Here is a 26,246-nt window from a genome sequence, read left to right as displayed (position 1 = left end):
CATGGCTCCACCAGTAACTCCCTTAGCCTAACCCTAGGTCAAAACCACCATTTTATGTGGTGGGTAGCCACTACACGTGATGGACAGCCATTGCGCGTAGCTGACCGCCACTGCACAAGGCTAGATCCGCCCTGTTACGCTCCTTGCCACCATCACAAGGCCACCTTGAGCCCTTCCAAGACCACACTTATCTATCCAAATGCCCAAACAGTCATCGTACGTGGGTTAGCAGCCACATACGACCCTTCCGGCATCATCGACTGTGACGATCAGCTAGCAACGCACAGGTTATCCCGTTGATGGTATAAGCCTCTATCCTTTGTTATTTATGTTAGATGTTGATTAGTTAATTAGGTTGTGGACTGTGCTGTTGGTAATTGTGGAGTTCGCTGTGTTTTGATGTGCTGTGTAGTGAAGTGTGGTGCAATGTTGTGGGCTGTGTTGTGTAGTGTGGTTGTGGAGTATGTGTTGTATTCGTGACGTGGCATGTGGAATGGAAACAGTACACGCTGAGTGTACTCTGTGTGTGACGTAGTATAGAATAAGAAGAGTATATGTAAATATATACCCACCTGGCGTATTATGGAAAGGGAAGAGTACACATGGAGTGTACTCTGTGTGACGTGGTGTGTGTGAAAGGAGTACACGTGCAGTGTACTCCATGTGGTGGAGTGATGCATCATATGGCAGGTATGCCCTAATGGTGTTGTGGCATAGTGTGTGTGAAGGGAATACACGTGGAGTATACTCCATGTGGTGGAGTGATGCACCATATGGCGGGTATGTCATAATGGTGATGTGGCGTAACGTGTGTGAAGGGAGTACACAAGGAGTGTATTCCATTTGGAGGAATGATGCACCATGTGGCGCATATGCCATAATGGTGATGTGGCGTAGTGTGTGGAAAGGGAGTATACATGGAGTGTACTCCACGAGGCAGCGACACTCCATGTGGTGTGTCGTAGAGAAAATGATGGTTGTGCGATTGATGGGCGTGGAACGTCATGAGTAGTGTCAGGAACTGTGGAACAGTGTCCTAAAGTGGTTATGTCATAGCCTGTAGTTTGAGGTAACAAGTGTCACCGTAATTGACTTATGGCTAGGAGTATGCGTGAAGTAGCAGAACAAGTGTAAGAGTGTGCAACGGAAACATGACTGGAGAATGTCACGTAGTGACATGACCACTAGTAGTCGTGCTTATGATGGGTGCGGAGTTAGTGTAGAAATGGTGTAGAAGGAACGTGACGAGATGTCACGATGTGACAGGAGTACGTAAGGAACCGTACTCGTGATGAGTTAGGAGTTGGCGTAAAATGACGTAGTAGGATGTCAAGTAACGTGACAAGGTCACGGTGTAGCTTGGGTGTAGTCTCGAGCTATATGACATGACATAAGGCATGGTTGTGAACGGAGTCTTGTCGTGTTAAGTGTTAGGATGAACTGTCAGAAAAGGGACTGGTAACATGAAGAGTCATGCTAGCCGGGTCAAGAAAAGGTTGGTAACAGAGTATGGCCCTTCTCCCTACAAGTAGGTGATCAACATGTTATATGTTGATCTCAAGTGATAAAGAGATAAGGTACATGTGTAATCTGGTTAGATACATGTGCCGGACGGATTCACCATATGTAATGGGTAGTCTGTCCTTCGCCCAGTTACACGGCACTTAAACCTCAGAGTTGGCGTAGAGTTGTGTGGCTTGTATGGATGGGAATGAGGATTTAGTGTGGACTAAGGTGCATGGAGGTAGTGATGGATGTATTATCTAGGATTGAGATGCGTGATTCCATCAGTCGGAATCATGCATCGATTGTGGTTAGTAAGAAGAGTAAGACGAAGGTCTTAGTGTCTTAATCCTAAGGTAAATCATGGGTTCACTTTAGTGGATGAGCACTAGAGGCAAGACCTTGAATTAGAAGATCTAGTGACCGTAAGTGGTCTCCAAGGGTTTAACATAGTAAAGTACACCTAAGAACACGGGATAGAAGGATAGTGTTTCAAGTGATTTGTAGCTTTATTTCTAGTTTAAGTTGCTTATGCATTAGATAGAGAATGACGTTAAGCTTATGTGTATCCATGTAGGTTGCCATCTGACATGCACAAATGGACTACATGATATGCAAGTAGCATGGAGTCCAAGTAAGTGTTACGTTCATACTCTTCTAGAGTCTTCTAAAATATAAAGAAACGAAAATGAAACGTTTTTCCTCACGATGCTTTATAAAAAGACACGAAAGACGTTTTAACAAAGAAAATGCTAAGTGTTCAAAGGTGTATATATGTACGGCCCTCCTTGGCAGCCCCTTTTTACGCAACGAAAGTATTAATTGCACGTATGTGAATGGATGACTATACGCTGTATCTATTGTATGTATTTTCTAAAGAAAATTCATGAGCTGATAAAATACATGAAAGGCATGAAAACGGAAGCTTTTATGGATCCTATGAACCGATGCTTTCATGAGTGCCATGAAAGACGACATTTAAGGTGATGCTTATAGATGCCATGAAAAATTATGTTTAAGCCCATGTATGTTTTTGAATGACGTTTTCCATGAATGAACTGTTAAATGAAAGATAGAGTTGAAATGAACTAAAAGTTTAAGCCCATGCCTTAAACAATATTTTTCCATGAACTGGACTGAACTGTAAGAAAGGATTGAACGAATGAATGCTTTAATGTATGAAGATACGTAACGGCCACATGAATGAATGAAAAGGGTACGAATGAATGGGCAAATTGCAATGCCAGATAAGTAGTACTGAAAGTACACCCAGTACTGCCCCCCGACTGAAAAGGGATTCCCAACCCGTGGCCACGGGCAGAGTCTGGGTCCAAAGGAAGACCGCTGACCCCAACACACTGAGCGTAATAATGTCTACTAGCCTATGAAAGCGATGAGAAAGTATAGATGAACGCATGAACGCACGAATGCATGAAATTTTAAGAAATGAAGGCACTGACGGCGGACACGTCTTACGAAAAGAAAGCCCATTTTAAAAGAAAATCTCGTCCAGTAATGTTTTCAAATGAACGCACATATGCATGCACGCATGTACGTATAGTATGTATGAACACATGAATGCACTGCATTCTTGAAGAAATGAAGGCACTGATAGGGGACACGTTTTATGAAAAGAAAGTCCATTTCTAAATGAAATCCCGTCTAGTGATGTTTTCAAATGAACGCACGTATGCAGGCACGTATGTACGTATAGTATATATGAATGATGAATGTATGAATGAAAACCTATGATGTTATATTTAAATTGTATGAAGTAATGCTTACGAGTCATCGACTCATTTTAGTTTTTATCCATGTCCTTTCCCCTCACAGGAACTGAATGATCAGGACGGACACGGCCCATGGGGAAGAGCACGGAAGTCTAGGCATGAGTTTTAATTGTACGAGAGACCTTTTATTGTAAGATTAATGTTTTTCGTTGTAAACCTCTTTTACTCTCAAAACACATTTAATTTTATAAACATAGAGTCTAGCACCCTGGGTATGCAAGTAAAAAATTTTAAATAGAACCGTAATTTCCGTCGTCCTTTATAAAGACATTTTATAAACAGTCCCACCACAAGGACGAGCGTTACATTTACACCCGTGGTAAGCTCAGAACAGAATAGAAATAGAATGTCATGCCAAAGGTTTCAGAAAGCACATCATATCATATCAGAGTACAAAATATTTTTCAGAACAGAACAGAGTCAAATCACAAAATATAATTTATGCACAAAATCTTATATTCGCTCTATTTTGCACAGTTCAAAAACAGAATGCCAAAATAGTTCATGTCCACACCATTCATGCCAGAAAATTACTTAATTTTTAAACAGAATCTCATGTGTAATACAGAACAAATAACCCAGGTAGTTCAAATTTCTTTCCATAACCAAACATGCATATTTTTCAAAATCAACCTCAGCCCATTTTATTTTTGTACAAAGTCTAGCATAGAAACCCCGCTTATCTGGACTTCTTAGCTATTCAGAATTTTCTTCAACAATGCCGAACAAATATTAATCATCTCCTATAAAATAAGCACGTAGTTCGCGTAAATTTCAATTGAACAGGTATTTCAAGATTTAAGCCTAAACTTCTCAAATAACCTATTTTAATTCCTTAAAACCTGAAATTCTCATAACCTCAAAATATATCATCACTTTCTAAAATCATCAATGACCCTTTAATAACTTCAACTGAAACATTAAAAATCTAACTTATTTACTATCAAAATGCAACTATAAAATCTAATACTAGATAATATAACTACAAAAATATTTGAGTCCAATTACTCATATTTATAACAGTGAAACTTTAGCTTGGTAAAAAAAAAAAAATCTTAGCCCAATAAAATTACTAAAACAGTTTATTAAACGTAATAAAATCAAGCCAAATAAAAAAAATATACAAGTCTATCAAAATGATGTATATCTAATTAATCTCAAGCCCAACCCACTAAAAAGAAAGTAGCTCACTAGATTTAAACACCAACTAGTTAAAACCTAACCCATACGTATAAGTCTTGTAGCCCATTAAAGCAAAACCTCTCCAAAAATTAAAGCATGTTTTAAATAAATAAAAAAGGCGTAGAAAGTTAAAAACCAACACACACTCTCCTTCCTACTATGTTAACCGATTTATAACATATGTTTTCCTTTTTAAGCAAACTATTAACAAAACAAAGGTGAGCTAAGGCATGAGCGGCGGCAGCAGCACTTACAGAGAGATGGAGCCACGATGGCGGCGAGCTGGGAGGATGCAGTGGACGAGGGCTGTCCCGACGGAGGCGCACTGAGTGGGAGAAAGCGATGAGCGAGAAAGAGGGAACAGTGAGGGAGGCAAAGAGTGAGGGAAAGAAAATAAAGGAGAAGGAAACTAGGGCTTACAACAGTGAAAATGATTGACCTGGAAGTGCCTCGTGGCTGAGCTATGGTGCACAACAGTAAAAGGATGGAAAGTTTCGGTCGTTGGCTGTGGAGGTGCAACACTTGGCTCTGTTTTGGGTGCCGAAAAACAAGGGAGTTTGTGGGGGGTGTGTCTGTGTGTGTGGGTGGCTCTCCGGGGTGTGGAGGTGGCAGGTTCAAGATATGGATTTTTCTGTTTTCGAAGAAGCAGAACAAGGTGTTTCCGTTGGTGGCTTTTAAGTGGCTGGTGTCGGTTGTGCTTGGTGCAGGGTGACGACAGTTTCGTGCAAGCTAGGTTGGTAATGAATACGCAAAGAGAGCAGGCTCTGTAGTGGCTGGGTTGTGGTTCGACGGGGAGGAAAACAAGTTCTAGATCAGGTCTAGGATTATTGCATGGGCTTTTTCCCTAAGTTTTAGGCCTTGACTCAACCAAAAAAAAAAAATGATTGCCCCAAAAATTTTCCGGGTGAAAATCTATTTGGTCCGTTAAAAGATTTTGAACCTAATTATCAAACCTACTGAAAAAATTTATTCCGCCTAAACTATCTTAAACCCAAACTCTCGTCTAATAATTTTTTTTTTTTTACTCACAATCCCAAATGGTTTTTCATAACTATAAACTCAAGAATTTTGTAAAGTGGCTTGGCTAGGCCCAGGTATTACAGAATGACTATTTGAGATAACAATAAACTGGATTTAGTATAAGATAATCATTTTCACAGCAAATAACTGACCACATATAAACTTTTATTTTCTTAAAATATGAATGGTCGGAAAACCAAAATTGGAAAATACATTATCAGAGATGTAGTAGTCTAGTAAATGTTATGGATCCAAATACCAGAAAAAGAAAAAGAACCCTCAATTCTTCCTACCCTAAGTTCTACATGTCCAATTTAAGTTTTAATCTTTTCATTTTTTGAGCAGACCCCAAAACTTTATAATTTACCTTTTATCTTCGAAGATCCTCCCAAATCGACCTAATGACTATTTTTATGAATATAAATTATTGTTAATTCGATAAAGAGACAAGTATTATTGTTGCCTCCAAATGATTGTAGATTAAAGTAAAGACCAATAATGCATTTCCAATTGATTATCGAATGTTTATAACATATGCTGGCAATTAGTTTATCAAAAGCTAACAAGGATTTATACTAAGGGCTTGACCGACACATCTATACTTTATAAGTAGGTAGTAGAACTTCTGCTGCATGCACAAAACTCTTCCTCTCTTCTTTCTACACTCACACACCAAGATGCTGCTTCCACTTGTTTCAGAACTGCTCATCCTTTGCTTCTTTCTCTCGCACAGACATGCCCAACCTGGTAGCTGTCCCCCAGCACCAAGATGTCCTCTAATATCTCCCCCACCTCGTTTGAATCCTTTAGTTACTCGTATCCGTCCTTGACCTCCTTTGTACCCTCTGTAACGCCCCAGTCTCGGATGGACATGAGAGTTACTCATTGTCACTCAAAAATCAATTTTCAACCATATAGTTATAGACTCCAAAGTTTTCAATGACATGTACAACTCACTGTTTAAGATCAACTATTCCAATAAGATTAATTTAAACACCACAAAAATCTCAAATTTAACCTCAACCTTCCAAGATACCATATCAACAGAGCAAAACAAAACTATGGAATAAAATCTCCAATAGCCAAAATACCATCTTTATACTTAATCAACTATGCTCACGTAGCCTTTTACATGATTTCTAGTCTTGATCCATAGTTGTACCATCAAAATTATCTGAAAAATGTTATGGAGATAAGAGGTGAGTTATCAATAACTCAGTAAGCAGAAAACATATACTAGTATGTAAACATGAACTTTTCATAAAGTTCGGTATGCAAAAACAAAACATTTCATTTTCATATGTAGATCTCTGAAACGTGTTATTAGAAAATCAGAGCGACTTTTCAATCTTTTCATACTAAAAATAAAACCAATTGTTCATATTCAAAGACTTTTTCATATTCAAAAACGTTTTGTTCATATTCAAAAACAGTTTGGCATAATATAACTGAACATCTTCATCTTATTATATCGTATCGTATCATATCATATCATGTCACCATATCATATCATATACCATGTTTAACTCCCGTGGCAGGGTTATGTTATCTCTGGTTACTAAACTAGGCAGTATCATATTGTGAAACTTTCCCTTATTCATTCTTGAAGTCTTGAGTGTGCACACTGGAAAAAACACATAAAAGATCACTTTATTCCCAAAGTGAATGCACTCATATCATATCATATCATGTTGGTATCAATCATATCATGTGAACCAATATCATCATATTAAAACTATATTCAGAATCAGAATCAAAACAGATAAGTATGCCAAAGGTTTTTCATATCTATATCATATCAAACCGCGTGCTAAAGCCAAACTCATTCATATTATTTTCAGATAATCAATAACAGATCCAAAATATTTCATATCACATGTATAAAAGTCTCAATTTTCATATTCACTCTCTTGCACATTCCATAAATATGTCAAGTATTGCTCATATCCACACTATTCTTGTCAAAAACATTTTTCTCTTTCATATAGATTTTCATAAGTTAATGCAAAATACATATATACTAAGGTCGTTTTCACATTTTCTTTTAAAAATATATCATGCACATTTTACAAACCAACCTCAGTTCATTTTCCTTTTTATGCAAATCTAGTTTAAGAACCCCACTTACCTGGACTTTTTAACTTTTCTAAATGTTTTCACAATTATGCTGAATGAATACCTATTGTCACCTATATGGAATACTAAACGTTATTAAACTTCTAAAATGACTGCTAAAACTCTTCATCTACTTAAATTCATACTACGGAAAAAGCTCCGATAACTATCTAGTTATCAGAAATCTAATAAATTCTAATATCATCAAATGTATTCTTAACTTATTATAATATAATTTTATCGAATGTGGCAAAACAACTTAAATTCATTTTGAAAATTAACTTAAATCATATTTAAAACTCACATCTCAATAAACTATTATCGAAATCATAACTTAAAACTACTAACATATAATGCACTAGAAAATCATAAATTTCTTAAATAATAGTAGTTCATAAAATATCCTTAATAATACTTTAACGTTAAAATAAAATCATTGTAATCTTATAATATATAGTCTACTCAAAATTTAACACTTAGTTATACAATTAAACCATAATTTCTTTTTCTGTAAACCATTGCTTATGGGCTAATATAATTGCCCATGTAAAAATATGGATAGATTAAAACATTAAACACAAACTAACTTTAAATAATATTATAGCATTTTAATTACATTAAAAAGACGACCAATATAGAAAATTGGTATCTCCTAATCATAACCCACTTTAAAAAATATATTAATTTATTAATACAAAAAAAATAAAGCCCATTTAAAATTGTTAATACGATATCTATAAAATACAACAAATCTAATTTAGACATCAAACAACTCAACTCATTTAAACTAAACATCCTAAAGTAAGAAGAATTTAAAATAAACCCACGTGAAAGGCATACTATTGAAATTATAAAAGCACCTTGCTCAAGTCATGAGACCACATGGGCTTGTGACTCACGATCCACCCATGTCAAGTGTAGTAGCACTGCGTATCTAAGTTGCATGAAAGAGGGACCTACCGCAAGGGAGAAGGTAGTGCAACGTGGGTAGTTGAGTTGTGCTCGACGGTGGTAAGCACAGCACTCTGGGTGTGGCAGAAGAGCACAGAGAGAGAGAGAGAGAGAGAGAGAGAGAGAGATCGCGGCATAACAGGAAAAGAACACTCATCGAGGGAGAGCAGGGAACAAGTGAAGAAGCAGGGGACTGGGCTGGAAAGAATCAGGGCTATAATCAAGTCGAGCCGAGGCGATCTTTAACTTACTGAGCTCGACTTGACTCAAAATACTCAACCCGAGCTCGAGATTTTTATGTATTCTTTGTTCGAGCTCGACTCGGTAAGCAAAATTCCAACTCGAGCTCAATCTCATTTTTAGGACGAGCTTGAGCTCAGCTCGAATTGTTTTTTTTATTTTTATGTTTTAAATAAGATTTAATAATTAATAAATTAGACAAAAAAAAATAAAAATAAATCTAATATTGAATTTGCTCAGTTAACAAGTAGAACTTCTATTGAATTATAAGTTTTTAAAAATTTATAAATAATTAATATCTAACTAATTTATATTTATCCATAATAACAACATATTATATGCCTCCATAAATTATTAATACATACACATAATAATATATCATATATTTATTTCATATATGGTTTCCACGTGCTAGGATATGAAATTATTAAATCTTATCGACTAATTATTGTACAAATTATAAAACATAGCTATGAGGTATATTCAAGATATAGACATAAGTTATTAAATTGCATATTATATATTAATTATAAAACTGTTATGCTTATATTATTGGCTAGCTCACACACGCGCGCACGTGCGCGCACACACACACACATATATTTATATACATAGGTGTATGCATATATTTGTCAATATATGAATGAGCTTTAATCGAGTCGAGTTAGCGAGTTGACTCGGGCAGGTATGTGTCATTTACTAATTGAGCGAGTATTTACTTTCATGGGCGAGTTTTTATTTTCATGAGCCGAGTTCAATTTGAGTTTAGATAGATGAGTACCGAGCGGGCTATTGAACAAACTAGTTCATTTATAGCCCTAGGCGAAATACAATCACTGCGGCCTCCTCTGTGGCAGGTAGTGGAGTTCAGAGAGAGGGAGAGAGCATGAAGACCATGTCGACAGGGAGTAACCAAGGGGTGAAGGTGCTGTGATGATGGCTCACGACGGCTCTTGGTTGGGTATGGTGGTTCAGGGTGGTGCAAGATGCGTGTCACGATGGTGTTGCTTGGTTATGCATGGTGGTACGCGAGGAGACATGCAGCATGCTTGGGGCAGCGTTACTCTATTCTATGGGCTTAAACCAAAGTATTTTCATTTTCTACTTCCCACGAAACTTGGTGATGGTTGGTAGGGCATGACTGAGCTTTGATGCCATAGGGTTCTTGATGCAAGGTTGAGGCGACAAGAAGGGCTAACGAAGGCTTGAGTGCATGTTGAGGTGGCTTGTCGGTTGCTTCCTGGACGTGAAGGGCAGTGGTGCAAATTTGTTGCTTGTTACCGACTATTGAAGTGAGCGCAGCGGTTGGTTCCTATATGAGGACACAAAAGTGCTGGGCCGTGGAGGCTATCCCGTGATGGTTGCATGGTGGCATTTCTAGGAGCCATGCGACGTGGTGCAGAGAAGTTAGATAGATAGAGAGAGAGGGAGAGATGTTAGTCTCGATAGAGAGAGAGTTTGATCACGTTGGTAGCAAGAGAGAGTTTGACGTTGGTAGCAAGAAAGAGTGAGATACCCAAGCGAGAACTTCACGGTTTCAGTCGCTTGAGGCACTGGGCTAAACTCTAATCCTTGCAGGCTTCTTCGTGGTGGCTCTTAGGTGGGGCAATGGTGGTTTGCATTATGGGTACGACGGCATGAGCAGATAAACAGTCCCAATGCAGCTCTGTTTTGAGGGCATGAAACAGGGGCTTTTCTAGTTTAAAAATTTACGGTGGGTGGAATGAAAAAGGAGAAGGGAGATCAACGTGCATGGGCAACGGTTACTAAGCTTTTCCTACGTGCATGGTGGTTCGCTGAAGAAACGACTTCGAGGGGGAGAAGGAGATCAACATGGGGCATGCACGTGGCTTTGGGTCCATTTTGGAAAAAACAATTGGACCAACATCTAAATCAACTTATAAATAAAATAAAACTAAAGAAATTGAATGCGAGTTCCGTGCTAGACCCGGGTGTTACACCCTCCATCCCTCGATCTTATGCCGCATCACCCGCCAAAGAATCCCTAGCCATTGTCCACAGAGCTAGGATTATGTTCATCACTCAGGAGCTCAAAAGAAACATCACATACGACCCTCAAAACTACACCCGCACTTGGGTTTGCAACAATTACTGCCTCCTTAAGGGCTTCTATTGCAATACCGTGCCGGACTTGAACATCATGGGACTTGCTAGCATTGTCGTCAATGGTGTAAGATTTGGGGGTCCCTTCTTGAACTTCTATCGATTTCTCTGCAATTTGCTCAACATTGCTATCTTCCATGCTAACTCTAATAACTTTACCGGCGTAATCAACTGGAACATCAACCAGTTGCGCTACTTGTACGAGCTCGACTTGAGTAACAAGAAGTTCCCCAGAGGATTCCCATCAACTATCATCGGTGCCACCAATCGAACCTTCGAGGACCTTAGGTTCAAAATCTATGCCGGGGCAATCCCTGGTCCATTATTCAACATCTACACAGACGTTTTGCTCATCAACAACAACGGGTTCAATCAAACAATTCTAGCCCATTGGGGAACACACCGGCACTATTTCTTACCCTTGCCAACAACAAGTTCACCGGAACAATCCCTCGCAGTATTGGCCCAGCTTGGAACACCCTACTCGAGGCACTGTTCTTGAACAACAAATTGACCTATTGTCTCCTTTTCGAAATCGGGTATTTGATCAAGGCCACCATGTTGGAAGTGGGGAGAAATCTCTTGATAGGGCCAATACCGTAGTCATTTGAGTGCCAGGCAAAACTGGAGTTTCTCAACCTGGCGCATAACGAGTTGTAAGGGACGGTTCCGGATACCTTGTGTAGACTTCCGAATGCCTACAACTTTTCAATATCGTACAATTACTTCAACCAAGTTGGGCCAGCCTGCAGGAGGTTGATAAGGGCAAGGAGGCTTGACGTGAGGAGGAACTGCATTATAAACTTCTGCTGTAGACTGTTCACATTTCTTCTTGAGGCCTAGAAGCTGCCCATAAGAGAGTACTTTCAACATCGTTCCATGCAGAATATGTACTGCTTCTTCGGCTTTCAAAGAACAAGAGGAAGATGAAGAAGGTGTGGTTATCCCTACAATCGATGAAATGATCGCTCCTTACCCGAAAACCTACTCTGTACTCGTGAATCCTCACCATTGATAGTCTGATCATGGTATAAATATATACATATATCTATTATATAAGAGGCTATCTGAAATTACTTGAGTACCCCTAATTATATATGTTCACAATCAACAGAAATTGTTAGCACGGATTAGTAACCATAATATAATATTAAGAATATTAACACGATAATTTGGTTACAAAGAGAAACCTTTTGAAGAACTCTTCAAATGTAAAATCCTACAGAGCAACAAAACCCAAGAAAGCCAATTTTATTGATTGAGAGTTTTACAAGTAAAATGTTTACAAAACCTTTGTAACTCGACACATTTACCCAAAACACGCGACCCGCTTGTCTACTACCGCAGTAAGTAGTCAGAACCTCTGACAAACTCTAATCTTTGACTTTCCTACTAGAACCTCCAGTGGTTGAACTTGAACACAACAACTCCCCCTTGGAATATGCTCTCACTCAATCTCACGGATTGAGTCTTTTCGGAAAATCCTACTCTTGAGTTTTCTCCTTGCACGATCTCTCGAAGTTCTACCCAGATCTTCAAGCTCTCAAATGCATGTGAATACGTGCAGTTCAAGCACTTTGTAAACCCTTAGCCGACTCCTTTTACTAGACAATGCAATCACTGATTTGGAGAAGGATTCTGCTAAGAGGTTTATCCAGAGTCCTAGTCAGATACGTTGCTAACTATTTGCGAACATCTCAGACTGGATCACTTACTCTGTTTCAAGTCTTTTTTAGTTTCTTCAATAAAGTTTGCATACTTATCTCTTCAACTGACTCTTTAAACTTGAAGCACACAAAGGACTTTTATTGACTCTTATTTTATAATATAGACAAGATTTGATAAGAGCTATAATTTAAATACTTATCCTTATCGGATCGCTATAGTCCCAGAGTCCAATTAGATTACATTTATTCCTAACAGCATACGCATCTAATTCTAGCCAAACAAAAATTACATTTACAATCTCTCCCTTTGGTTAATTGATGATGCCAACATATATTGGATGAATGTAATCTAACCTGCAAAAACAATTAACCAACCACCAGCAAAGATCTCATATAGACAGTCATATTTCGTATCAAGTTTTACCATAGCAAAATATTTGAAGTAATAATACGACTAAACCTAACATCACATATTTCAGTTTAACGTAGTATGCAAAATAAAAACACACAAATCATTGTTTAATATACAAACCAAACTAAAATAAAACAAAATAACATATGGTGGTGGAGGTGGTGGTTGCATTGTGTCAGCAGCTCCCTCAGCTCTCTCTGACACCTCTTCATCCCTTTTCCCCTAATGTTTGCCAGCATCAGTCAGAATCAGATTTGTCCTCATCCTCAGGTGGCGTGACTGTTTTTAAAATTTGATCCACATCTAATACAATTTGCTGTAGCCTGTCATTCATCTTTTCTGATTCATCCTATTGGTCTACAAGCATTTGGTCAATCTTCCCCATCTTTTCTTCCCATTTGTCCACAAACAAGTCAAATTTTGATTGCAAAATTTGAAGCTGTTCAACTACTTCAGTGGATTGTTTTGGGGGAGGATGAGAGGATGTGGATGCCTCAGCATGGCTCCTTTTCTTTCCAGCAGCTACTGCTTCTGAACTAGTGACAGTTTTGGAGGAGATCTCCCGATACATTTTCACTATGGCCTCAATGCTTCTTAAATGAACTTTAGCTATTCTAGCCAACTTTCTGATAAGACCTCCAAATGGCAGACTTTTCTTGTTTGTCTTGTCAGTCCTAGCCTTTGAAATCACATCAACAATGTGGGAGGGGAGATCTATAGGTACACATTTCACTAGAGCATACATAAATTGGGTTTTCTCAACTGTCAGCTCAATATGCCTAGCGATAGGCCAAATATTTGTCAAAATTACTTTGGCAAGGAACCTATATTATTGATTTCATAGAGAGCCTATGAGTTTTTGGTGGCCATGCTAGTGCACTGGGCCCAACAAACAGATTTTTCATTTGGGCTTTTGATGGGGTCCCCATGCCCTTATATGGAAAAACTGAGTTTTCCACAATCGGGAGTTCATAGAACTCTCTAATGATCTCGGGAGTGATAATCATGTCAACTCCTCTATCAACAGATGTAATGAAATTGTTATCAATACTTATTAAAGCATTGGCATAAAACACTCTAACAATTTCAGTATAGGAAGCAGGAGCTCCCTCTGTGATCTTCTCCCATCCTCTGTCAACAAAAATATTAGCAATAAATTTAAACTCAGGGTCATTTAGATCATTTAAAGTTACCTCTCTTTCTTCAAGTACATTCCTCTTGGAGAACATGGTTTTATATGCAGTCTCGACTTTCTCATTAATGAACTTGGGTGGTTTTGAGCCTTTGGAGGAGAAATTTGAGGTACTCCCTACTCCCTTATTAGGAGCTAACCATTTGTCTGTCACCTTAGACTTTTTTGGTGTTTTCTCAAGTGACTCAGATTCCTCCTTACTAGAAGAATTTTTTGGAGGTGCTTTGTGGTCAAATTTAGCTTTCTTTGCAATTGTTTTGAATTTCATCCACAAAAAGAAGACATTTTAGAGTATGGTAAATACACAGTGTATTAAGATACCCAGATTCACTTTTCTTCCACACATATTGGCGTAACCGGAGCTCAAGATGAAATAATACCTCCTCAAACATCAATCCAATCATATACATATTTTCAGTAAATTTTCAGAGATCACATATATGGTCATCAAATTTTTATTACATGAGAAAAATATCTAGCCTTAGCCACATATATAGTCATTGCAGTATAGAGTGGAGAATAACAGTATTGATACTAACCGAACAAACTCACGTGCAAAAAAAAAATATTTTTAAGCATCATCTTCAACCAAAGATCACCATGCATGTTTTTCAAAGCAATATCTAACCCCTTCCAACATATTTTCAAATCCTAAGCCAACTAGATTTCCAAAAACTTCATGCATTTTAGAGAACTTTGAAGGATTCAAAGACAGCAAAACTATAAACAGAGTTTTTTAGATAACATCAAACATATTTCAGAAAATGTATTTGGAAGAGAAAACTTACCTTGAGGTTGTGTAAAAAGATCAACACACATTTCTTTGAGATGCACGGAATGATTTTAGGGGTTTTTCTTTCTCAAAGAGTAGCAGAGAAGGAAACAAAGTGATTGAAAATGAGAAACGGGACTTAATGATGGATTAGTGGTGATGGCATGCAGTTAATGCTGCAGAGCAGCTCTATTTCTTATTTCCCGCCTAAGGCCTAGAACATGCCATGAATGCGGGCCCCTCTTTTTCCTTTACACGTAGAGTATGCCTTAGAGGCAACTCTCCATATTCATTTCAGTTATTCATGCTCCATATTTATTTTTTTTAAAAAAAATGAAATGCTTTTAAATAACCCAGATTAAAAAATATATATTCCATCCACAAGGCTCGAGCCTTTTTAAGTAATTTCTTTGTCTTAGCCTTTGTTCCACTCAACACTTTTTCATTTATTTAGGAGAACTATTTCTTAACTGGTCAGTTTTCACTATTAAGCATTTATTCTTAATAGATGACCCCCCAAGAATTCGTGTGTGTGTTAGGCAAAGAAATCTCTCCACGGTTATTATTTCCTTCCCTTTTTTTTATTATTTATTTTTTTATTTTATTTTCCTTACTCTCCCTTTCTTTAAAATGTTCCAATAATGGAGGAATTTCTTTCAAAGTCAAACTTTATGCTAGGGCCTATATACTTGAAAAAGTACTACCCTCCAAGCACCAAGTCATAGGGCCTATATGTCCATTTTGTATTGCTCATCTTTTTCTATAATGAATAAGGCAATGATTGTTTTTCTTACAAGGACAATTAGAACTTAGATCCATGTACAAGTGTTCATCTCTTTTCATAATGACTTTTGAACTCTCGACTTTTTCTATAAGGATCGACCTGTGTGCATGGCAAGAGGAAACCTTTTTCTATTTGGGCAATAGGTTCAACTAGTTTTAGTCAATTCAAAAGCATAGATTCCCCCTTTCTTGGTCCATTATATGAGGAGATGTATGTTGTTACCAACATGTTAAGAGGTCAGATTTAACACCTCACAGTACAGAGAATAGAATTCTTGAGTGATCTTTCTTAAGAGTTGTGCATCAAAAGTAAGAACACATACCAGAAAAGATCTATCTCAATCCCAACAAAATGAATTGGTGAAGTCAGAAAGGTCACGAATTCGGTATACTCAGAAAACCTGTACCTAGCACATGATAGCAACATAAAGATTTTGATAAGAAGAAAATAAACCCCCCCCCCTTTTTTATATTCTTATTTTTTTATTATTTTTAATTTATAAAGAAAATAAAGCGAAACTTAGGGCATGTCACACACACCAATGGCCTTCCTCAGAAATTCAAACCTTAGACCATCTAAAGGTTTAGTAAACAAATCTGCCAATTGATATTCGGTATCAATATGTTCTAGTGACACTAACTTTGTTTCAACCAAGTCTCGTATGAAATGATGTCTTATATCTATTTGCTTGGTTTGTGAGTGTTGCAGAGGATTCTTTGAGATACTGATTGCACTTGTATTGTCGCAATAGATAGTCATAGTATCTTGGGAGAACCCATAGTCCTAAAGCATCTTTTTCATCCAAAGAAATTGAGTGCAACAACTGCCAGCCACAATGTACTCAGCTTCAACAGTGGATAAAGAGATGTAATTTTGCTTCTTACTCATCCATGCTACCAGATTGCTGCCGACATAAAAACAACCACCAGTGGTACTTTTTCTATCGTCAGCATTCCCAGCCCATTCAAACTTAGATTCAAATCTCTGGAATACCAGATGCCATAGTCAACAGTACCACTCAGGTATTTCAGTATTCTTTTTACTGCTGTGAGATGTGATTCTTTAGGATTTGCCTGAAATCGTGCATAGATACCTACACTGAAAGCAATATCAGGTCTACTAGGAGTAATGTAAAGAAGACTTCCTATCATGCTTCTATGTAGAGTAGGATCAATGCTCTTGCCTATAGAATCTGAGCATATTTTAACTAAGGTGCTCATCAGAGTGCATGTATCTTCCCTTCCATGCCAAATTTCTTAACAAGATCTTTAGCATATTTATATTGTGAAATAAAAATTCATTCTTCAATTTGTTTAATTGAATTCTGAGAAAAAAATTTAATTCTCCAATCATACTCATTTCAAACTCGTTTTTCATTTTGTTGTAAAACTCATGTGAAAGTTTATCAATAATAGGTCCAAACACAATATCATCTACATATATCTAAGCTACTAGCAGATGCTTGCCAGAATTTCTTAAAAACAGTGTTCAGTCAACTTCACCTCTTACAAAGTCAGTATCATGCAAGTATTTTGTGAGTCTTTCATACCATGCTCAAGGTGCTTGCTTCAATCCATAAGTGCTTTCTTCAACCTGAAAACAAGGTCAGGAAACAAGTGATTAGAAAATCCCTTTGGTTGTTCTACATTACTTCTTCATTAAGTATGTCATTTAAAAACACACTTTTAACAACCATTTGATAAAGTTTAAAATTTAAATGGCTTGCAATTACTAGTAGTATGCGAACGGATTCCAAATGAGCTACTGGTGCAAAGGTCTCATCAAAATTAATTCCTTCAACTTGGGTGTATCCTTATGTTACCAGTCTGGCCTTGTTTCGAATAATGGTTCCATCTTCGTTTGACTTATTCTTGAATATCCACTTTGTTCCAATTATGTTGTAATCTTTAAGTCTTGGAACTAGTTCTCATACTTGATTTCGGGTGAACTGGTGCAATTCCTAGTGCATGGCTTTGACCCAATTTTCATCTTGTAAGTCTTATTCCACCTTTTTAGGTTCAACCTAAGATAAATAGCACACATATAAGATTTGATTTAAAACACGTTTTCTTAATCTCATACCTTCATCCAATTCTCCAAGGATGTTCTCCTCAAGATGATTGTGGCTGATCCTTGTAGAAGGTTCTTTTTCCTGGAGTAATGTTGAGTTTGGTACTGCGGGCTCTGCTGGATCTGAGTCTTCTAGATCGATAGAGTCTTCTTCAGCTTTTCTGATAAGGTTATTAAGTTCCTCCTCTGTTGTCTCCTTAGAGTTGTCATCCATAACTACATTGATTGACTCCATGACTGTTTTAGTTCATAGAGTGTACACTCTGTATGCTTTGCTATTTGATGAGTACAGAAGAAATATTCTTTTATCACTCTTGCTATCAAATTTTTGGTCATTTTCTCTGTCTCTTAGAATGTAGCAAGTACTCCCAAACACTTTAAAGTATTTTACCGTGTGTTTCTTTCCATTTCATAACTCATATGGAGTGAGTTTGGTGCCTGGACGAAAAGCTAGACGATTCAAGATATGTCCAGTGTTGATAGCTTCTCCCCATAAGTATAATGCCATCTTTTTGTTGTTTAGCATAGTGCGAGCCATCTCTTGTATTACTCCATTTTTCCACTCGACAATCTCGTTCTGTTAAGGAGTGATTGGTGCTGAGAATTCTTGATGTATTCCTTGTTCATCACAAAAAGACGAGAAATTATTATTTTCAAATTCTTTCCCATAATCACTACGAATACGAGAGATAGAAAAATCCTTCTTTGTTTGTAATCGTCTGAACAGTTTCTTTGCAAGATCAAAAGTTTCTATTTTGTCTCTTAACAGTATGATCCATGTATATCTAGAGTAGTCAACCATGATGACCATTATATACTTCTTTCTACCGAGACTCTCAGTGTGAGTAGGACCCATCAAATCCATGTGTAATAGCTCAAGTGGTCTTGAAGTCAGAATATCAACTATCTTTTTGTACTGTGCCTAGTTTGCTTCCCTTCTTGATAGGCTCCGCATACTATTTTCTTATGTTTTTCAAACTTTTTTGCAGTCCACGTACAGCTTCTTCATAGATATTTTATGCATGTCCCCATAGTTGATATGTCCTAGACAGTAGTGACATTGCATCGGGTTTATTGGAGAGACTCCATAGTAGTCGTTAGCAGTCTTGGTGCCCTTTAAGATCCATTTCCTATCTTTATTGTAGACTTTGCATTCATCTTTTGAGAACTGTACAGAAAGATGGTCATCACAAAATTGACTGATACTTAATAAATTAGCCTTGCGACCATTAACAAAACGCACATTATGAAGAGTAGGTAAACCAGGGATCTACACTTCCCTTTCCTTCTACTGTTGCCGAACTTCCATCTCCAAACGTTATAGATCCTCCACTAATTGTCTCAATCTTTTTAAAAACCCTTTACTCCTGTCATATGTCTAGATCAAGCACTGTCAAGATACCACATGCTAGTGTCCATAGCTCTCAGTATTGTGTGAGCTACTAGCCATACGGCTTTTTCTTTTACTACCCACTTGGTTTTGATATTTAATTTATTTATGTTTTCAGGAAACCATAATTTAGAAAGTTCACCAAGTTTTTTACCTAGGGTGTTTACTTGATTACTTAGTTTGTTTACTTTCATTTCTAGATTCGTATCTTTGTTGGAAAAATTATTTCTTTTTCCTTTTTCTTTCTCTTTTCTAGATTTAAAGCAATTTTTTTTATTATGTCCAATTATTTCACAATAATGAGAAGTAGAAACAATCATACCTTTGGACTTACCTAAAGTCGTTATCACTGTCTTGCCTTTATTCACAGGTTTCTTTGGGACATTTTCTACATTACTTCCGTTTACAAAAGTGATACCTTTGGATGTAATGGCAGCGGATGCTTTATGATGTGAAACTCTAGAAGTATTGTATCCCTCAAAACTATCTCTTTAAACTTTCAGTAGTTCATTGAGTTTTTGAGTTGGAGTCTTTTCTTTGACTTCCTGACAAGTTGGTAACCATTTTTCAAGCTCCTCTTTTTGTGCATGTAGCCTTGTTACTTCTAGTTCCATTACTTTCAGTGCTTCCATAAAGTTGTTTTTCTCACTCTCCATGGTGGTGAGATTTTTGTATAGCTTCTTATTTACCTTTTGGATTTTCACAAATTCTACACATAAATCCTCATATGCCTCATGCACACTTAGATCATGATCAGCAACTTCTGTAGCAACATCAGAGTCAGTGTCACAAACAAACACACTATTGTCAGTATATAGTTTGCTTGCTCATGTCATCATAATTAGTAATAAAAGCAGAAAAATCAATTAAGGATGTTTAATTGTCAGAGGATGTATTTGAACTTTCAAATTCAGAATCATCACTTAAAGTAATATTCAAAACTTTTGCTTTCCTTTTAAAATTTGGACACTCAATTTTTATGTGGTCAAAACCAGAACATTCATGACATTGGGCTTTTTCTTTAAACTCGATTTTGTCTTTATTCCATTTTTAAAATTTGTTCTTTTTAGTGAAAGTCTTCATTTTTCCATTTACCAGAATTCTTTTTATTAAACAAATTTATTTTTTTTTTTATTTTCTGGCCACAAGTGCTAGATCATCATTACACAGATCTTCATCATCAGACTGTTTTTCTTCCTTAGTAGTTTTGAGTGCAATGGACTCACCATTCTTCTATTGTGGAAGGGTAGATTCATAAGTTTGTAAAGAACCTACCAGTTCTTCTACCCGAATTGTGTCTAAATCCTTACTTTCTTCTATGGCTGTCACCTTTGGTCGAAACCTTTCAGGTAGAGATCTCAAAATTTTCCTCACAATTCATGCCTCCTCTACCATCTCTCCAAGATTGTACTTGGAAATAACAATGTCATTCAGTTTAGCATAAAATTCATTAAAAGTCTCATCTTCTAGTATTTTTATTTCCTCAAACTTTGAGGTTAATATTTGTAATTTGAAAATTTTCACCATTTTCGTTCCTTCAAGTGTGGTTTCTAAAATGTCCCAAGCATCCATGGATGTCTTACACATGGAAATTTTCTTGAATTCATCAAGAGATATTGCCATGAAAAGGGTATTTAGACCTTCATTGTTCTAATTACAGCTGCTCGATTGTTCTTTGGTCCACTCATTTGCAGGTGTTGTGGGTCTTGTCCATTCTAACTCCACGGTTAGCCAGACTTTCTCATCAAGGGATTTTAGAAATGCTCTCATTCTTATCTTCCAGTAGGCATAGTTATCACTAAAAAATTCGGTGGTGATGATAGTGACGCCATGATCTTAGAGGAATGGATCTCACTCGGATTGAGTGAACCACTCTCTGATGCCAATTGAAATTACATAAGTACCCCTAATTATACACGTTCACAATCAACATAAACTGTTAGCACATATTAGTAACCAAAATATAATATTAAGAATATTAACACAATAATTTAGTTACGGGGAAACCTTTTGAAGAGCTTTTCAAAAGTAAAACCCTACGAGACAACCAAACCCAGGAAAGCCAATGTTATTAATTGAGAGTTTGACAAGTAAAACGTTTACAAAACCTTTGTAACTCGACACATTTACCCATGACACGCGACCCGCTTGTCTTCTATCGCAGTAAATAGTCAGAACTTCTGGCAGTCTCCAATCTTTGTCTTTCCTACTGGAACCTCCAGTGGTTGAACTTGAACACAGCAACTCCCCCTTCAATTATGCACTCACTCAATCTCACGGATTGAGTCTTTTCAGAAAATTCTACTCTTGAGTTTTTTCCTCGCACGATATCTTGAAGTTTTACCCAGATCTTCAAGCCCTCAAATGCCTGTGAATACATGCAGTTCAAGCACTTGATAAACCCTTAGCTGACTCCTTTTAATAGACAATGCAGTCATTGATTTGGAGAAGGATTATGCTAACAAGTTTATCCAGAGTCCCAGTCAGATACGTTGCTAACTATTTGCAAACATCTCGGACTGGATCACTTCTTCTGTTTCAAGTCTATTTTAGTTTCTTCAATAAAGCTTGCATACTTATCTCTTCAACTGACTCTTTAGACTCGAAGCACACAAAGGACTCCTGTTGACTCTTATCTTATAATATAGACAAGATTTTATTAGAGCTATAATTTAAACACTTATCCTTATCATATCACTATAGTCCTAGAGTCCAATTAGATTACATTTATTCCTAACAGCATACGCATCTAATTCTAACCAAACATAAATTATATTTACAATCTCCTCCTTTGGTTAATTGATGATGCCAACATATATTGGATGAATGTAATCTAACCTACAAAAACAATTAACCAACCACCAACAAAGATCTCTTATAGACAGTCATACCTCGTATCAAGTTTTACCATAGCAAAATATTTGAAGTAATAATACATCTAAACCTAACCACACATATTTCAGTTTAATGTAGTATGCAAAATAAAAACACACAAATCATTGTTTACTATACAAACCAAACTGAAATAAAACAAAATAACATATGGTGGTGGTGGGGGTTGCATTTTGTCAGTAGCTCCCTCAGCTCTCTCTGTCTGCTCTTCATCCCTTCTCCCCCTATATTTGCCAGTATCAGTTAGAATCAAATTTGTCCTCATCCTTAAGTGGAGTGACTATTTTTAGAATTTGATCCACGTCCAATACAATTTGCTGCAGCCTATCATTCATCTTTCAGATTCATCCCGCTAGTCTGCGAGCATTTGGTCAATCTTCTCCATCTTTTCTTCCCATTTGTCCACAAAGGAGTCAAATTTTGATTGCAAAATCTGAAACTATTCAACTACTTCAGTGGATTGTTTTGGGGGAGGATGAGAGGATGCGGATGCCTCAGCATGGCTCATTTTCTTTCCAGCGACTACTGCTTCCGACTTGGTGACAGTTTTGGAGGAGATCTTCCCATACATTTTGACTGTGGCCTCAGTGCTTTCTAAAGGAACTTAAGTTATTCTGGCCAACTTTGTGATAAGGCCTCTAATTAGTGGCAGACTTTACTTGTCTGTCTTGTCAGTTTTGGGGGGAAATGGAGCTTTAGTTCCTTCTTCCTCTTCCTCTTCCTCTCCTCGCCGGCCCTTCGTCTCCGGTGGTTTCGTTTGTTTTTTTTTTTTTTTAGGTTTTCGACCGAATAAAGGGGCTAGCAGTTTCGAGCTTCTCCGATGACCATCGTCTGACACGAGCACCACCGAGAGAAGCCTCACCCGCCCATCTTGCAGTCAACTGAATTGGGAGCCAATCGGAGTGGCAAGTTGCGCCGATGCGCGATTTAAAGGAAACGCATAGGGTTCTCAAACAACCACGATTCATCTTCCATTTTTTTTTTTCCTATCAGTTCAAATATTTCCATTTTTACCCCCTCCATTTTGTTTGTTTCCTATTTTTGTCCTTCTTACTTGTGTCACACACGACTCCACCACACACCGCCATCACACGTTCTTCATTTTTGTGTCGGTGTTATGTGCGTATGGTTCTTGTTAATTCTCTCTCTTTTCACTCTGTGGGATGTGAATTTGAAGAATGGTTTGATTTTTTTTTTTCGTTTTGTGTGGATTTTTTTATTTCATTTTTATGCTTGTCGGGTTTTTGTTCTCATTTTTTTTTTATGTGAATCTTCTTGTTGGATTTTTGTTCGTCGGTATGGACCATTTTTTGGAATCTGAAGGATGTTTTTATTTTTTTTTTTTTTTTTTCTGTTTCGTGTGGATTTTTTTATTTCATTTTTATGCTTGTTGGGTTTTTGTCCTCCATTTATTTTTTCGGATTTGTCAATTGCTTAGATGTGAGTTTCTTGTTCATTCTTCTAGGTATGTTTTAGTTTTTAGTGTGGATCCTCTCTCTTCTCTTTGTGGGATGTAAATCTGAAGAGCAATTTGAAAAAATTTTCCAGTCTTGTTGTTCTTCGACTCAAAACCTGTGTTGTTCTTTTTTTTTCCTACTTGTTGGATTTTTATTTTCCATTTTTTATTTGTTTGGTGTAAATCCGGCTGTTGGATTTCCATTTGTCATTATGGACCAAATTTTTTTGGCTCTAGCAATTGCTTGGATGTGATTTTGTTTCTGCTTCATCCAGGGACCAAGTATGCTTTACTTTTTTGCTTCATCCCAACCATGGATTCAGAGGAGAAGTGGCTCAATGAGCTGGGTTACAAGCAAGAACTCCAAAGATAAATGGTTATTCTTTGTTCGATATTTCCTGCTACTCTGTTTTTGGTTTCCCTCCACAATGTTCTTGTTTCATTGTATATATTTTCTTCTCCCTCGTTGTTTGATTATATGAAATCCTCTACTTTTTCTTGTTGATGAAGATTATTTTTTTTAATTTCCTTTATCATTTAATTTGATGTGGACTTTGTTCAAAACACTTGCAATATCGTTTTCACAACGATCCTTTTTACAAGGATTACTCCACTGTATGATTTAAACCTTCAATATGCAGGTCCTGCAAGTCTTGCGTGGGGTTGGGTGGTAGTCTTGTTCTTCACCTAGTTTGTTGGATTTGCGATGGCTGAGATCTGCTCCTCTTTCTCTTGGATGTGATTTTGTTTTTGCTTCATCCAGGTATGCTTTACTTTTTTGCTTCATGGGTGATAGATTAATTAACTTAATCATGTATACCTTTTTGACTTATGGACCATTTGAATCGTCTTTTATGGAAAAATATAAAAGAGAAACATACTGGATCTTCTTTATGTCCTACTTTTTTATCTTTTCTTTTGATTTAAATCAGATCGATATTGAGATTCGACCAAAAAGAAAAAGAAGGATTATTACCATTGAATTGTTATGGTAAACTACATTAACATTTTTATTTTTATTTTCTTTTTAACTTGTTGGAAGGCTTGTGCAGGATCACAAACACTGTAGAGCATCATTTTATTATGCACTGGAACAAATAAGGATGGAAGATATCTTGCTCCAAAGTGGTTATTCTTATGCATGCACATAGGCCTGACTATTATTTGGGCATTTCTCAACACTTTTGCATTACAAGTGATTGCCTTCATCGACATAATCTCAATATGGTGGCTGGTATATTAGCTAGATAGGCTTGTTATTACTGTATATTAGCTAGATAGGCTTGTTTGTAGACTCTTATATGTACACCATTGTATGCTTATTGGAATCACCTAATAATCAATCATCTGAACTTCACCTATCAACGTTCATTTGATGATGTTGGCGTAGCTAGTAAGCCTACAATAGACTTTCATATTAATTAATTAGTTGTTATTGTCACTACATCTGATTAATATAATATGTTTTAGTAAAATATATATTATCCCTCAGGCTGCTTTTGACATAAGTGCCATACATATTCCCTGCAGCCACAATTATGGACCGTCAAATTAGATACCCTTACAAAGTTTGTAAAGGTATCTAATAGTAGAACCCTTAATAGTAGAACTCATGCATTCAGCATCAAAGTCGGTCAAATTCAGTATCTGTGTATACCGTTACAGGAGGATCGAGATGGATATTAATGGGAATGATTAGAAGTTTGTCTGTATATGTAAATAACTAATTTAAATCTAGCCTCTCAAAATGCAAAGCAGTAGTATCTATATATATATATATATATTTGAAATAATATTCGCATCAGCCCCTGTTTGGAATCATCCAAAACACACCATAATAAAATGACAAAAATACCCTCACAACAAAACCCACTTCTCTCTCATTTCACATATTTTATTTTTGAAATTCCTCTCTCCCCTCACCCCCACTGCCCGAATTCGAGACAGAGAGAGCGAGAGAGAGGTGGAGGGTTTGGCTAGCTCAGAGGAGCTCGGGGAGGAGTTGCGGTGGTCAGGGGACCTGCTCGGTAGGGCTAGAACCGACGCATGGCCGCGATGGGGCTATCGGTGACCCCGAGCTAATGCGAAACTCAACATTTATGGGTAGCTTGCGTGTGTGCGACGAAGAGGGAGATGGAGGTTCGTGGTAGCTGGGTCTGCGAGAGGTGGTCACCGGTTCGAGGTGGTGGAGGTGCGGTGGTCTGGGTGGCGGCATACGGCGGTGCAAGGGGAAAGAAATGGGTGAAACCCATTTCGGTTGGGCTACCGCAGGAGAGAGAGAGAGAGAGAGAGGGCTGCCCGTGGAGGAGATCAGTGGAGGCTGGCTTGGTTGCCGACGTGAGGGGGGAAGTTGCCGGTGATGGCAGTGAGGCTGGGTGGCGCACGGCGACGCCGGGCTGAGCTGAAGAGAATCGGGTGAGTCTTCCGTCAGGCTGAGAGTTGATGAGAGAGAAAGGTAGATGAATTGAGTGATGCATTTTACATTAAAAAAAAAAAAATTCACACATAAAGTGTGTTATGGATCAACAGTATATATTTAGTGTTGGGAAAAATTAGATAACATATATTAATCTTGTGGCCCCGGCCCAATAGGTGAGATATATTACCCCAAAGGTAATATTCTAACTGCGTAAAGATGTCTTATTTTATTTAATTATTACAATTTTATCAAATTTTTACATAAAAT

General features: G+C 37.3%; 1 protein-coding gene and 1 pseudogene across 1 annotated transcript; one reads left to right on the top strand and one right to left on the bottom strand.

Moving 5' to 3' along the window:
- The first annotated feature begins 10,780 nt into the window (after positions 1–10,780).
- Positions 10,781–11,940, top strand: LOC121242158 (annotated as a pseudogene).
- A 4,595-nt stretch (positions 11,941–16,535) lies between these two features.
- On the bottom strand, positions 16,536–18,057 carry LOC121242157 (uncharacterized mitochondrial protein AtMg00810-like). The gene is made up of 3 exons (XM_041140058.1): positions 17,835–18,057; positions 16,826–16,944; positions 16,536–16,736 (listed from the first exon to the last, which is right to left on the bottom strand). Exons 1-3 carry the CDS (start codon positions 18,055–18,057, stop codon positions 16,536–16,538), a joined length of 543 nt encoding a protein of 180 aa, XP_040995992.1.
- Positions 18,058–26,246: the final 8,189 nt, after the last annotated feature.

This window comes from Juglans microcarpa x Juglans regia, chromosome 8D (assembly GCF_004785595.1).
Source record: "Juglans microcarpa x Juglans regia isolate MS1-56 chromosome 8D, Jm3101_v1.0, whole genome shotgun sequence".
Lineage (NCBI taxonomy): Eukaryota > Viridiplantae > Streptophyta > Magnoliopsida > Fagales > Juglandaceae > Juglans > Juglans microcarpa x Juglans regia.
The sequence above is the reverse complement of the archived record's forward strand: the minus strand, read 5'-3'. Positions and strand labels throughout refer to the sequence as shown.